The sequence below is a fragment of the Chanos chanos genome, chromosome 7 (assembly GCF_902362185.1).
Source record: "Chanos chanos chromosome 7, fChaCha1.1, whole genome shotgun sequence".
Lineage (NCBI taxonomy): Eukaryota > Metazoa > Chordata > Actinopteri > Gonorynchiformes > Chanidae > Chanos > Chanos chanos.
Window position 1 is genome coordinate 18,370,303 of NC_044501.1, and position 15,187 is coordinate 18,385,489.

At 39.8% G+C, this 15,187-nt stretch overlaps 1 protein-coding gene across 1 annotated transcript in view; it reads right to left on the bottom strand.

Moving 5' to 3' along the window:
* grin2ab (glutamate receptor, ionotropic, N-methyl D-aspartate 2A, b) overlaps positions 1–15,187 on the bottom strand; it is a 56,317-nt gene that overhangs the window by 12,202 nt on the left and 28,928 nt on the right. Inside the window, exon 2 of the mRNA XM_030780110.1 lies at positions 14,263–14,855. Within this exon, the coding sequence (XP_030635970.1) occupies positions 14,263–14,855 (593 nt within the window). The remainder of the gene's footprint in view (positions 1–14,262; positions 14,856–15,187) is intronic.

Genomic DNA, 15,187 nt, shown 5'->3' on the forward strand with positions numbered 1-15,187 from the left:
TCAATGATCCATCTGAAAATTTACTTTTCGGACAGACTCTGGTTTAAAAAAAGTATGAACACGCGCATGTGCGCACACACACACGCGCAAACACACACATTGTTGTTTTATCAATTGCACAGTATTACCTAGCCCTCTTGTCTGAGATAACTGAGTCCTCTTCCTCTATCTTTCCAGATTGTGATAAGCACAGAACACACTGAGATCTCTATTCTATAGGGACGTTGAACACTGTCTTCCATACCTGAAGAATGACATGATAGACACTCTCATTCCCAGATTGGTGGCCACATCCCTCACACATGACTGAGACAACAGGGTCATTATGGGAGGGATGTATGGATTTTCTTGATCTGTCAGACACAGGATGCAACTGTTAAGTATGATCAGATTGAGGTCCTTCCATGCCAAATCAATATACTACGGCTCCCACTCTCCATAAATCAATGTGTAATGGTTTGTCTTAGCATTGTTTAGTTAAGGACAGCATTGGGGTGTTGAGTGGGCGTGGGGGGGCGGGGGGGGGTCGGTCAGTGGATAGATTGTGACCATTTGGCCAGTATTCCTAACATCTGAAACATCAGAAAGGACAGAGATTTCTCCTCATGAAATGATACCTACTATTTTGTACCAAGTGAAACCTAGTGAAACGTGTGAAATGAAAATTTGGAAGCAATTAAATCTGGATGCAATTAATTAGCTTTATTTCTTGAACACCTGATTATTAGGCAAAATAATATGGAAGGAATGCTTATGTTATTTGTTTCAAACAACACAAAACAAGTAAATAAATAAATAATCGGGACAAATTGAGATGGTAAGATTCATGGCTTGTGGATTTGATCTGGAATCACCAGACGGTGTTTACTAATTACTGTATGACTCATCTGAAATGAAAATGATCAATTTGGGCGTGATCATTTAGCTTAATTTATGTTATTGTTCTAAAAAATAAAGTCACAGGAATGCCTGACTAATTTGTTTCTAACTAAAGAAACCATTTCGGAATGATATGACATGTTAATCCATACTGACAAGAGACATCCTGTGATTAATTAACTTGTCTATGGGTCATTCCATGTCAAATCAGATAAGGTTGTTGTAGCTCCATCTCAGATTTTGTTCAAACCTTGTCTATATCATGAATGGGTCCCAAAACCAAGGCCTGTAAAATATTTCTGTTCAAATTCTATGATTTCATATATTTTCAGCTGTTGATATTATTTCATTCCTATAGCCTCAAAAACGCCATATCTGAGAGGCCATGTTTTGGGCATTAATATTTTGATAAGTATTGTTCCTAGCCTCACCAGACTTTGTAAGATGGAAGACAAACATGTTTTCTGTATGCCAAAACCATTAAAAGTCTGTACTGCATGCCATTCTATTTTTATTAGGCCCTAGATTTGGAAAAAAGTGCAAATTCCTACACAAGAGTGATGCTGAGGGCACTACAAACCCTCATTTTTGCACCTATATGATATCAATCATTATTGTTTTTGCAAATACAATCTTTATTAATTTGGTGCCAATATCTGAGGTCTCTACCACCAATGGACATGAAGATATTATGAATAAAACAAGACCTTGTAGCACATTTTGGTCATTTTCATGGCGTAGCTAGTAGGTATATAAAAATGTACATGGAAATTGCTTGATGTATGGTTATTAAGGGTAAGTCTTTCTGTTTTTCCTTCATATGAAAATAGACACAGATTTGAGAGATATTTTTTTCCTGTGGCAGAAAAACATCCATTTCAGGATTACATTTTTTGCCTCAATATCTCCATGACTATTGAATTTCTGTGTCATAGGAATTGTAAGAAATAAAGGATAAACATGTTTTCAGTATATTCATTGGAATAGAGGGCATTTGAAATGGGAATTGTGCCTCTGGTAAGGTCCTGCATATTGAAAATAAGTGCAATATTTTAATAAAACCTCTGGTATATGGAGGAATAAGTGGTATCCTAAATGGCCCTGTCATGTGAAGATATCACAGTGGCCTTTGAGCACTTCCTTGCCACCAATCAGTGAATAATGGAACATAGGGATTCCACTTATCAAGAAAACACCAAGCATGTACCCAATTCAGCCCTGTTGTTCAAGTTACATGGTTAAAGGATAATAGGTTTCAACACATATAATTTCTAGTACATAATTTGTTACATCTGCAATGGACTGGCGACCTGTCAAGGGTGTTTCCCCACCTTTCACCCAATGAGCTCCAGCACCCCCGGCAACCCTAATTGGGTTAAGCGCCTTACAAAATGAAGGAACGAATAAATGAATTTGCTACATTGCACATTGTTTTCAATAGAGTTATTTGAATTTTTTATTGAGTATCTTATTCTTTTTCAAAAATGGGTTATAAAATTAAACCACACCATTGAATATAGCATTTATCAGAGTTACTGCCTTTTTCTATAATGAGGCCCTGACAGTAAAGAAGAAAGCTTGCATTAATGACCTATAGTTAAATGAGCCTACAGAAAGTATGTATTTCAATATTTCAGAGGCTGGGACACAGATAAGTAGAGATTATAAGGGAAGACCTTGCTTCTTCATTATGGACGTTTTTTTTCCTAGAGGTAAAACAATGCGTTCAACTATGTGTATTTATCTATGAAGGGAACATGGAAAGACATTGGTACTTTGTACACTAAAAGACCATACATTAAGCTATTTCCACATAAATTTTCATGTTCCTACTTCTAATGGCTCATTCAAACTGAGAATGTATTTTTCTTCCATCTCACAAAGTTTGGTGAGGATAGGAATAATACTTTTCAAGATATTAATGCTCAAACATGGCTTCTCAGATAAGGCGTTTTGTGAGTGCAAAAATTAAGAAATATCAAGCGGCAAAAAAATTTAAAAAAAAAAAAACATTGGAATTGAACAAAAATATTTTACAGGCCTTTGTTTTGGGTCCCAAACATTATATAGACAAACTTTGAATAGAATCTGAGACAGTGCTGCCACCACTTTCCTGGATTCTGTCTGATCTGACACGGAATGACCCCTATACATTTCATAAATTATCATCAAATAAATAAAGTATAGCATTAGATTCATTTCCATACAATAATGCCATAACTAAGCATAATTAGCATTTTTATTCTTAGTGTAGATAATACTATGATGTAAAACTTAATCAAACTCTACTCATTGAATCTACTGTGATACACAATTAGTGTATCACTCCAGTTTGATGTTTAATATGTTTGTTGTGATTCATCTGTATTTAATATCTTAGCTTGTAAGAGTTAAGCTGACTTACTGTTTGCCATAGTGCAGTGGTTCTCAACTCCAGTCCTGGTGGCCCACTGTCCTGCACGACTTTGTTTTAACTCTTCATTATCAAAGTTAATTGAGCTAATCAAGGGCTTGATGATTCGTTGATCAGTGGAATCAGGTGTGTCAGTTCTGAGCTCAGGAGAGTTAAAACAAAGACGTGCAGAACAGTGCACGCCCCCCACCCCCCACGCTGGAGTAGAGAGCCACTGCTATAGGGTGTAGGCATGAGTTGCTGAGTGTCATGGGCCAAGACTGCCCATAGCAGATTTTGCCGTAATGCTGGTTCTGTTTAGCTGCAGCTGCATTTGTGTGTGTGTGTGTGTGTGTGTGTGTGTGTGTGTGTGTGCATGTGAGTGAGGAGTGTTTGTATATCTGTGTGTCTCTGTGTGTTTAAGACTCATTCATAATTCAGCTGTCTTGCAATACAAAGGCCTATGTTCTTAGCCTCTTTCAAGATTTTAATTACAACATGTTAAGAAAAAACAACTGGGCTAGGGAGTGTCGTAGTGAGTGTTTTATAATAACATTTTTAAAAACACTTTACCAGTGTTGTCATATCCCTTTCAGAATACTATCATTACAAATACAGAAGACATTTTAAGGGTTTTGAGCAAAACCTCTAAGAAACTTGATGTCAGCTATGAGTCTAAACATACCATTTTTGCTGCAGAAAATAACGATGCAAAGATGAAAATTTGATATCGGCATAAATGTGCATCATAAGAGCCATGGTTCTAACATGCAGTGCAGTATTATCACAAAGATGCAAAATGAATGTTCTAATACATAAAGCTGGAGGGAATTCAGAGAGTTACCTCGTCATTAGATAATTCACACTACACCGAAAACACATTATCTGTGTTTTTTTTTTTTTTTACATTATCAAATTTTATTACATTATTAATGGAAAAGTTATAACATTATCAGCTGCTATTGCTTGTGCTGTTGTTTAAATGAGTTTAGTATCAAATTCACAAATTATAAGTGATTGTATTATTAAGATGATGTGTGATATGTAATAAACTAAGATTTGGCACTCTTTGCAGACAGAAGTTCACATACACTGGCATTTATAGAGTCCTGTAGACTCTCCAGATTCATCATCCCGCTCTACCTGGTGGCAAGGACTGGCTTATGTCTTACTTATTAAATACGATATGTTTAAGTTATTATTCTGCCCTAAAAACTTCAAGAGAACGTGAAAAGCCATTACCGACAGACTGTCTCTACAACATCTTCCTCTTCAGCCAGGAAAAGGGCATTAGCAAACCAACAGAACCTGCTGACCAACGGTCCCACGGACGTGCTGTCACTACATTCTGAGGTGGATGCTAATTCATTTTTAAATGGATCATTAATAATTCATTTTTACTGAAAGTATTATTAATTGTTAGTGTGAATTAGGCTGTGACAGCATCATTTCAATTTGTGTGTGTGTGTGTGTCTGTGTGAGTGAGTGTGTGTGTGTGTGTGTGTGTGTGTGTGTGTGTGTGTGTGTGTGTGTGTGTGTGGGCGTGTGTGTGTGCATGCGTGTTTTTGTGTCTTTGTGTGTGTGTGTAATTTCATGAATGGTGACCTCATGCTGTTAAAAGACATTTCTGTTCAATTCTAGCTGCTCTACACTGCTCTGCCATCTCTAACCTTTAAGAGTTTTGGAAGAGGTCGGCTTTGATCTCCAGTCTCTCCGGGTTTTTACCCAGACCAGCAAACATGGCCGAGCCCGATTTCAGCCTCTGTCATTGCTCAGTATCACATTAGGCCATGACACAATATGGCAGCTGCTACTGAGAGATACTGCAGCTAACGGCACTATTTATCTTTTAGGATTTGGAAAGAGAACCCATCCACTCCATTATGATCTAAGTCCACAAAAACTCCAACAGTTCCTTAACTAACAGGCAGTGGAAGTCTGAGGGAGACAGGACAAAGTGCTTAAGAAGGTGATTGTTAGACAGGCATTTTTAGACAGCTCCAGTGCCATCAGTCAGAGAGACAGGGCAATGCGACCTTACCGCAGTCGGTTTGTGGGGGGCCAGAGCTGCTTTTTCTAATGTTCTTCTGAAAGAGATCTGATAGTGAGTCTGTGGGTGGCATATTGTTTTGGGAAGAGACTCTGTTAGAGGCCATGCTCTCTGGTATAAACAAAGCACATGTGGGTATTCGGGTGGGATGGGGTGCTTAACTTGCATTTACCACTGACAAACCACTGGACTATATTTACTAATTACCATATGACTCATCTAAAATGAGAAATTAGGCAGTGGAGTTATCTCCAGAGAGGGAGTTAGCCAGGTATGGAGCTGCCTCCACCAAAGTCAAACAACAATACCAGGCAATTGGCTGCTGTTATTATTTTTGTTTTTGTTTTTGTTTTCAAATAATATTACTGCCAGATTGTAGGACAGCAATGCTCCTATTGTTAGAAAAGCAATGTTTGTGTCATTTTAATATTTAAGTGATTCTTTTTTATTTTTTATTTTTTTTTCTCAGGATGATCTACAGATTTGAAAGAAAATGCTCGGCAGCTGTTTGAAACTCTGTACACTCTGGGGAGCTGATCTACTAAAGCCTTGAAGCCATTTTCATAGGTGCATACATCTTTTCACAAGCAATTAATCATCAGTGTAGATCTGCCAGCTTGGCACGCTGACATTTTTGGGTTTTAAATGCGGAAGTTTTAAGAATTTATTTGTGGGTCGAATCAAATCACTTGGAGAAAAAAACATTGGAATGTTAATGTGAGTTGGCAAAGATTTGGCGAGGAGCTGCAAAAATAAATTTATTTTCATTGCACACTTCAGTCTGCCTACACTGCAATCAACAGCAACAAAGAAAAGAAAACTCAAAGGGAGAAGTGTAATCTCTGATTTTGAGTGCCCCCCACCCCTCATCCATTGATGTAGGGTATCTCTACTTCAGATGTCTGAATCCACTGAAAACTTTTGTCTGGCGAGAAATTCAATCTTGGAACTGTTGGAAGAAATCTTTGTATGTCACAAATACATTAACCTTGATATGAACATACCCTTCCCTCTCACTGTTTCCCTCTTTAACTGTGTGCGTGTGTGTGTGTGTGTGTTTGTTTATGTCTTTAATTTTCTGTACAAATACTACCAGACATTTACTTTACTCAGTGTGTATCATCATTTACATCATTACTCTTTTTAAAGTATCCAAAACAAAACAAAACAAAACGAAACAAAAAAAACCTTTCACATGATTGTTTCAACAGAATATTCAGTGCCTAGGAGGAGAGAATTCTTTCTGTAATTCGGAAATAATTTTAGAGCCGCCAAGCGCCATTCCCATGGTTTTGGAACATGTCCAAGGCCCCTAGAATGGTTATCCAGTTGATTGGTCCAGTGGAATTGTTCTCAGAGATACGGTTCAGCAGGTGTTGCCTTGCCAGTTCCAGCCCGCTGAGATGCTCACTCTGTTTTAGCCTCAGTTTAGGGAATACACATCACCACTTTACACATTCACCATCTCTTCAGGAGACTGGTTGCAGAAAAAAAAAAACAGGTCTATAGCCCTTTTACAGGTTTATATAACATGTGCAAGTGAATGCTGTATTCGCAGCAAAAATGTGTTTACCAGTTGTACTCTGTCTGAAGGTTCAGTGAAAAGCTTGGCTGTAATTACAAAAGCTGTACTGTTTGTATATATAAAAAAGAATTTTTAAACACCACCAGGCTGCAGAGTTTTCTGTGTTCTTTGATGGCCTGACACTTTAGGTTGCATTGAGTGCTTGTATTGGTAACATATATCTAGAGGCATCAAGTGAGATGTGCTTTACAAAATGGACTGAGAGCGTTTCAGATAGGGAGATTATTTTAATTACACAGTCAGTTGTGTCTTATATGTTTGAGTCGGTAAACGTTGATCAGTTGGTATTGCTTTTAGAACTCTGTGTGTGTGTGTGTGCGCGTGCGTGCATGTGTGTGCGTGTGTGCGTGCATGGTAAAGATTTAATTAAGAGACATAAATATGAGTTTGAAAACGTGCTTTAGCTTGAGGCAGGCACCGAATAAGGTCAGAACTACACCTGCTACACAAAATCCCCCACCCCCCACTACCTTCCCACGCCTTTCACTCACTCTCTGCACAAACGTGTGTGTTTGTGTGTGTGTGTGTGTGTGTGTGTGTGTGTGTGTGTGAGAGAGAGAGAGAGAGAGAGAGAGAGAGAGGAGGAGAGAGTGCTGCCTGTAGTCAATCAGCTACAGCCAATGTTACACTAACACCTCTGTGACAGGACATGTGAGTGTTCAGCCATAGCTAACCTGTGCTGAACATTGCCACTCTTTAAGTTTGCTTTACAAGGCTCGATGAATGACTAAGTATATGTGATGTTGAGTCAACACTGGCCCAGATACAGCCCACCTCAGTGATGAGCAATGTTGAAAAGAAACAACCCACCCAAAACTTACGATAATCAGAAACTCATAAGAATCCACGAGAACCTGCTGTCACTATGGTTACCATCATAATTCAAAGCACAATTCCAAAATTTCAACGATTCCATGAATGTGGTTATGTTTCGCTGCCACCAGATTCATGGTGCATGCAATTATTCTAAGTGGGGACTTTTTTAGAGTCTCAGCAGACTTGCCTTCAGGACAACCTTTGCTGCCTAAGAAGTGTTTCAAGCTCACACACCAAAAGAGAAGCTGAATAGAAAAGAAACTTAAAATGAATACAATATCCATTTGAATCTACAGTGAATCGTCTTATGTAACCGACCTTAATTCCAAATAGCAGAACTTCTTTCTCACAAACTGAAAACTTGTGCCTGCCAAACCGTGCATCCATTAGCAGACCCTAATCATAAAGAACTTTACGCTTTCTTCCATACATCGCTATTCTGTCCTTTAATATATGATTTCATTCAATGTTAACTGCAAGTTGTGTACATGAGGCGTGACAAAAAGGTGAAAGCACAGGCTCCTGACAGATGCAGTCTGGAAAGGAAAAGTAACACAGAGTAGAGCTGAGTCTTCGGGGTAGAGCAGTGTCTGAATCTCAGCTGTGCGACTAATGCTCCTGGTGGCCTGTGGTCCAGCGGAACACGACCGGTGGTGTTGACCCGGGCGGAGGTGCGGGTCAGGCTGCCTGCTCATTGTGGTAGCCACTGTGGTTGTGGTTGTGGGTGTGATTAACATGCTCCTCCAAAGATGTTACAGTTCACACAGTGATGCCCAGCAGCTGGTAATGTGTAAAGATATAGGGGCCAGCCTTGCTTACATTGGAGGAAATGTGTGTTAGCCTCACTCAGGTCACGTGAAGTGTCTGCTTTGTGAAAAGATGGGTAAATGGGGACTCCAATGTCTGGGAGAAAATGGGGAAAAAATGGTTAAACCTCAACGTAATGTCATTTATTGGAAATAATCTGTAAAAGAAGAAAAAAACTTTTGAGATATTGTCATTTCCACAATATAATATAATCTTTTTTCACTAACTTCCCTTAGATATTCTGTTCAACAACTTCTGTCTTATAAAGACATTCCACAAATGTTCAGAGAATTCAATAAAATTTTTTTTTTTTTTCAGCAGTGCTTCTATTATTCCAGGATAAGGATAGCAGTCTCTATATTTCCTCTAGTGAACAAGTGCACACTGCAAAGCAAACAGTCTTAGCGTGAGCGAAGAAAAAAGAAAACGGGAATTTGTATAGGCACGGATCAGGGAACGGGTATAAGAAAAAAACACACACACACATTCCCATCTTGCGTATGCCTTGAAGAACAACCGAGTTGATTATTAAGGAGTGGACAGCGTGTGGAACCCTCATTCTGGATGACAGTGCAAAGAAGTCTGATCAGAGAGAATATCAAAAAGCCAATAGCAACTCTGAAATAGCTACATGCTTTTATGGCCAAAACTGGTACAAATGTGCATGTGATAGCAGTATTCTGAGCTCACCACAGATAAAAGCTGCCAAAGCGATATGGAAAGAAAAAGAAAAAAAAAATGGTGTTCTGTAAGCATGAAATGCTTTGAGGTCTGTTGGGACTCTCATGATATTCTAGGGCTTAGCCCAAATGCATAGTGTTACCGTTTGTCTCCCACCCAGCATAGTACATCATCCAAAGTACATCAGTTCCCAGAAGGGAAAAATGAATGAAGCAACATACCAAAAAAAAAAAAAAAATCCTAGTTAAAAAAAAAACCAAAAACACCCAAAACTGCTTGCTGTAAGAAAGTGAGCCAGCCTCTGTGAAAGAGCTTTAAACATGACGGTGACCTAAAGCAGTGTTCAAGGCTGCAACAGACTGCCGACGGAACAAAAAAGCTGTGTAAATGTGAGAGGATGGTCTGCTCAAAGTACTGACTGAAATGCAGTTTGATATTTGTGGTATTACGTGAGGATTGCTGTTCATCGATAGTCCCCAGAGAGCTTGACAGAGTTTGAACTGTTCTGTAGACATGAATGATCGAACACTGACAAAGTCAAACATGCGAAGGTTGTAGAAATTTCTAGCAACAGACTCATAGGCTTTTAAATCAAGCATGTGTTGACTCAGGAAAATGAAGAGTTCTGGGTGTAACATACCAGCCTGCAATATTTCAGTGCTGTATTCTGATTACATAATTTTATTCCACAAGAAAAAAAAAACCCCATCCCTATCTCATTAAAAGAGCGCGGTGTAAATAAGTTGAAAGAAATCAGAGCCGACATGCAGGAATGTCTGATGTTCTCCTGCAATGTGTTACTCTAAAAAAAAAAAATAAGATGTAGATTCTCTAAAAGGACAGTATATCCTAAAAATTTGGTTACTTGCTCCTTGGAAATGAACCAACGGGGTAAGCGTACACTTTTATCTTTAAAGATGAACTCAGTTCATCTTCATTAAATTGATCAGAGGACACATGTCTAGAAAAGATATTTAAAGCTGGTGTTCTCAGCTAAATGCTGTCCATTCATTTAGGCTGGATGGAGATGCTTTATACTGGGAGGAAACAGGAGGCTTGCTGTGGGGGAGCCATAATCATAACATAACCTCTTGCAATGATTTGGTCTCGCTTGTCTTCTGTCATTTGCATTTTCAATTCAGCTGAAAAGCTTTGCCCTAAACCTGGCTTGACTAGCGAAATTACCATGGTGAAATAAGATGTCAAAATCAGTTTGCTTCTCGCTCCACAATTACCTTTAGAGTAGAGAAGAGGGTCCAAGTGGTTAAGTCCTAAATATTTAATTGTCTTTCAAAAGTATTGTCATATCTTGAAATTAGACATATAGCTGTGACTTGTGAGAGACTACAGTTTCCATGTGCCGTACCTTAATAAAAATGGAAAGCGCACTTGGCTTCATTATGTTTTCATGAATGTACCTTAATTTTGCCTTCGCATAAACACACACGCGCGCACACACACACACACACACACACACACACACACACACACACAAACACACAGACCTAATTCTCTTCCACCGTCCCTCCCTCTCGAATCCTCTAACCCTCTCTCATTAACATCCCAAACACCTCTCGAACAATACCCTGTGTGTTGCTGTAAGGTATAGCTGCTAATGCCCATTGTGCAGATATACTGTGCCACGAAAGATATCGCCCTGAAGACCCTGCATGCGTTTTCAGATGAAAGACTTCTTTTGATATGCGTGTCATGTCAATTGTCCCATCTGAATGTACTTACATACATATGTGTGTAGATATATAAATATATGTGAATGGGTGAGCAGCTGCTTTGGAAATCCTCGTGGTGCACTATGCAGTGTAATCGGTACTGTGGTGCCACTGGCATCTCCCTTTGTGCATTTTCTGAAAAGCTGTTGGGGTGTAGCTTCTTTTATTCACTTCCACATAAACGAGGAATATTCCCAACAAATTCATGAGGACCGAGATAGGACAGGAAACGTCTCTTGGTGGAATCAATGGTAATCGACAAAGATGGTAAGCGAGGTGTCGATTATATTCAACCCGCTTTAGGGGTGACCCCTAAGCCCAAACAGTGAGTGTAATTATGAAAAATAAAACACGACAGTTTTGTAAATCCAGTCGCTGGTCTGACTTGCCTGTAGTTGCACAGATGCCTTAGTCCACACGTCAGGTGACTACATGCTTATCGCCATACATTAGCCATGGTATTTGTGTTTTATTTGTGCCATGGTAATTGTAGCTGTATAAATGCTCTAATGTCTATATCATGCTGTCAGACTGTCTGAAAACTTTGGTAAGGTACCTTAGTAAAGACAGATCACTGGTACATTTCCACTTTGAACAAACAGCAGTATTAGTGCTGTTAGCCAAACAGGCTGAGAGCATGGTAACTAGCTATTACGAAATCCCTTGCTCAGGAATAATAATACTATTGGTCAAACAAATCAACAGTGTGCTAATTCCCTTACAGGTGGAATCTCTATTTAAATAAAGATTTGTGAAAGACTGTTCTCAGTTTAAATGAATGAATGTCATTGGATTCGGACACTGTGCTTGCTGCTTTGTGTTTATGCGTTGTGCTGAATTAGGTGTCACCATCGCTGTTAAAAGCTCCTATCCATTTTCTCTGTACACTGTGTATTTTTGGCATAAGCCATAAGCCTATTAGGAATTGAGCTCTGAATTTTTAAAATATATACATATATATCAGATATATATCATAAAAGGATGGAGAACAAATGAGCCTCTATCCAAGTCTGTGAGCCTAAGACAAGGAGCACAGCTAAAACACATTATTCTAGCCCAAATATAGACCTCAAAAATACAGCTAAAACACATTATTCTAGCCCAAATATAGACCTCAAAAATACAGCTAAAACACGGTATTCCAGACTAAATATAGTCCTTAAAAAGTATCACTGTTTTTTTCCCCCACCTGGAAAAAGAATATCTAACAACAATGCCTTGCATATTGACAAGGATGTTAGTGATTATTTTTTAGGCTTAAGGGGATATGGATGGTACTGGTTGATTATGCTAAATTTGAATGACTTTGTACTTTTTGTAGCATAAAGGAAAAAAAAAAGTTTGTGGATTGAAAGGTTGGTGTGTGGAATCAGAGCTGTAAGGACTTCCAAACCGCTGGGTTCGTCCTAGCATTAAAAACCGCTGGAGCGTGATATGCCGACGATACGTTTCACCTGGCAGAGGTGAAGTGCCAAAAATACACAGTTTGTATACAGCAGGACTTGAGTGATGTGTGGAAAGATAGCTGCTATTCTGTAAATCCATAAGAAATTTTGTGTTCGTGTAGGAGTCAGGGTGGCCAGGTGCGAGGACCTGATGTGTTTAGCTGTCTGTGACAGTTCTGGGGGTGGTGGTGGTGGAATATGAGACCAGGGAACAACACTAGCACAGCATGAGGGGCTGGACAAGGTCACAGAGGGGCTGTGTGAATATGTCAGGAAGAGCTCTCTGGTCACCAAAAAGAAGTGGAGAAAAAAAGAGGAAGCCTAGTGGATGAATAAGGGATGAATGTTATTCTACTGTCAGTAAGAATCAGATGAAAGATTGGGGGGAAAAAAAGGGGTGGTTTACAAACGTAAAAACAGCAACTCGACAGACTTCTGTCTACCATATCCAGACTCTGATTTGTCTCCATTATGTAAACATCAAGATTGCATCAAGATATCTGGGTTTGTCCTTATTTTGAGAGACCACTGGGTACTAGAGGGAGCATTGTGTGAGCCAACACAAAGAGCATGGCAGCAAAGAGGAAAACAGGGGGAATCCTGCACTAAAAAAAACATTACTTTATCCATTTACCAAAGCTTGTGGAGCTTGTTTATGCGTGTGTGTGTGTGTGTGTGTGTGTGTGCGTGTGTGTGTGTGTGTGTGTGTGTGTGTGAGCGTGTCTTGTTTATCTTCAGTTCGTATATAGTGGAATCATTGTTGTGTTTTCTCTCTTTGATCAGTATTATCAAACTTCATTATATTTTATTTGTGACGTAGTGTTTCTGTTGTGTGAAAATCAAGCTCTACAAATGTTAAAGACTTCATGAATTCCTTTAGAAGTCTCTGGAAGTCTTTAGAAGTCTCTTACATTCTGACTTTGATTCCACATAGAAGAGAATTCCCAGGGCCCTCTCACATGGAAAAAGAGTCTATATAAATAGGATTACAACAACTATTTGATAGAGAGAGAGAATGTTACGCTTTTGCTCGCATACATTAATTCTGCTGGCAAAATCCTCTCGTGTATCTTCCTGCATAGGTAACAAAATTGTTCCATGTACGGTCCAACCTAGGATGATATTTTTTTTTTATCCATTTTCTACCAATTTGGAATGCCAAAATACCCTTCTTCACAGTCTTTTCCTCTCGCTGCTGTCACCTTATCTGAGCTGTTTGAGACTAACACGACACTTCAGCTATCATGAGCCAATCATTTTTTCCTTTCTTTCTTTCTTTCTTTTCCACCTCCATGACTTACACGGTATTGTCTACTGATATAATGCACTTTGCCTGACTCTGCCCATAACATCGTAGATGTGTGAGCAGCAGTGACCACTGACTGAGAGGAGGAGAGGAGCCCTTCGGCACTTGGCCTCTCTATCATGGACAGTTGTGTTCCTGTGGATTCCTGGTCACAGTCAGCTGGGGACAGCTGGGATTACACTTGTGGATCCAAAATGTAGGATACACCTGATTTTAAAGCAAGTCCGGTGTCTTACCATGCCTTATAATGGTGCACAGTGCATTTATCAAGTGTAGCACTCGGGGAAAAAGTGTCTGTAATCTTAACCTTTACTTAATACACAGAAATGCAATAAAATAGAAAGAGAATTTTACACAGTGTTTCGGTACATGGTAATTTGAAGTACAAAACGCTTTTTCAACTCTATATGTCAAGTATGTCAAACGTCTCCATTTATGGGTTTTTTTCCCCCATCACCACTTTCATACATATTTTATTGGAGCACCAATATGATTACCAAATGATAAGCTGTTATCATACTTCCAAAGGTCACAGACAGGAAACAGACAAAAAAAAAAAACCATAGCGTACCTCCGCAGAGCGCTTGGTGGAACCTTGGGCTTTTCCGATTGGCCGTAGCAGCTGGCTGTTCCCTCAGGAATCTGGCCTTCTTCTCGGAACATGGCAGCGGCGGCAGAGCTCATGATTCCAATTGCATCTCGGACGCGTCTTTCCAGCGGGTAATCCCATTCGTCATAGGAAATGGAAATCATTCCCGCCGGGAAAACCTCGGGAGTCTGCTCCGGATTCCCTGTGGTTAGGCTGGGAACGATCCAGACGTATCCGGCACCGGTCAAGCCCAGGGAACGGGCCTCATCCAGAATGAACTCGGCCTCGTCTTTGGAGCAGTAGAGCAGGATGACGGGCGACTGGATGCGTTTGAGCTGCACGTGCGCTTTGGCGTCGGGGTCTACGCCGTCTAGAGTGACCACGCTCTGCAGGTCCCACCGCACAAAGCTGTGGTCCACTGTCACTCGGAGTGTGGAGATAAACTCCTGGTAACCAGGGAACTTGCTGGTTACTATGGAAAAGACGTGCCAATCGTACTCTTCCATTATGGCAAGCATCAACAGGGCCTCCTGCTGGAGGGAGGCCCCGAACTGGAAAAACGAAGACTTGGCATCCTGGAGAGGATGAAGGGAGAGAGAAAAGAAAGACAAGAGTGAAGTGTATTTCTAGAAAAGTAGTAAACAGACACACACACACACACATGCACACAAACACACACACATGATGGCAAGCATACACACAGGCTTGTCATTGAAAGTGACACGACAAGCCATAATACAATTAAAACTGGCAATCGCAATATTTGATTATATTTGATCTGAGACAGAACCGCCATGTAATTTCAAAGCTGAACACACAGACGACAGCCGTCTCCTCTGCGCCTTTAAACCCTTAAACCATACTAATTGATATTTGGGAAGTTAAAGGGAAAAATGAGTTGATATGA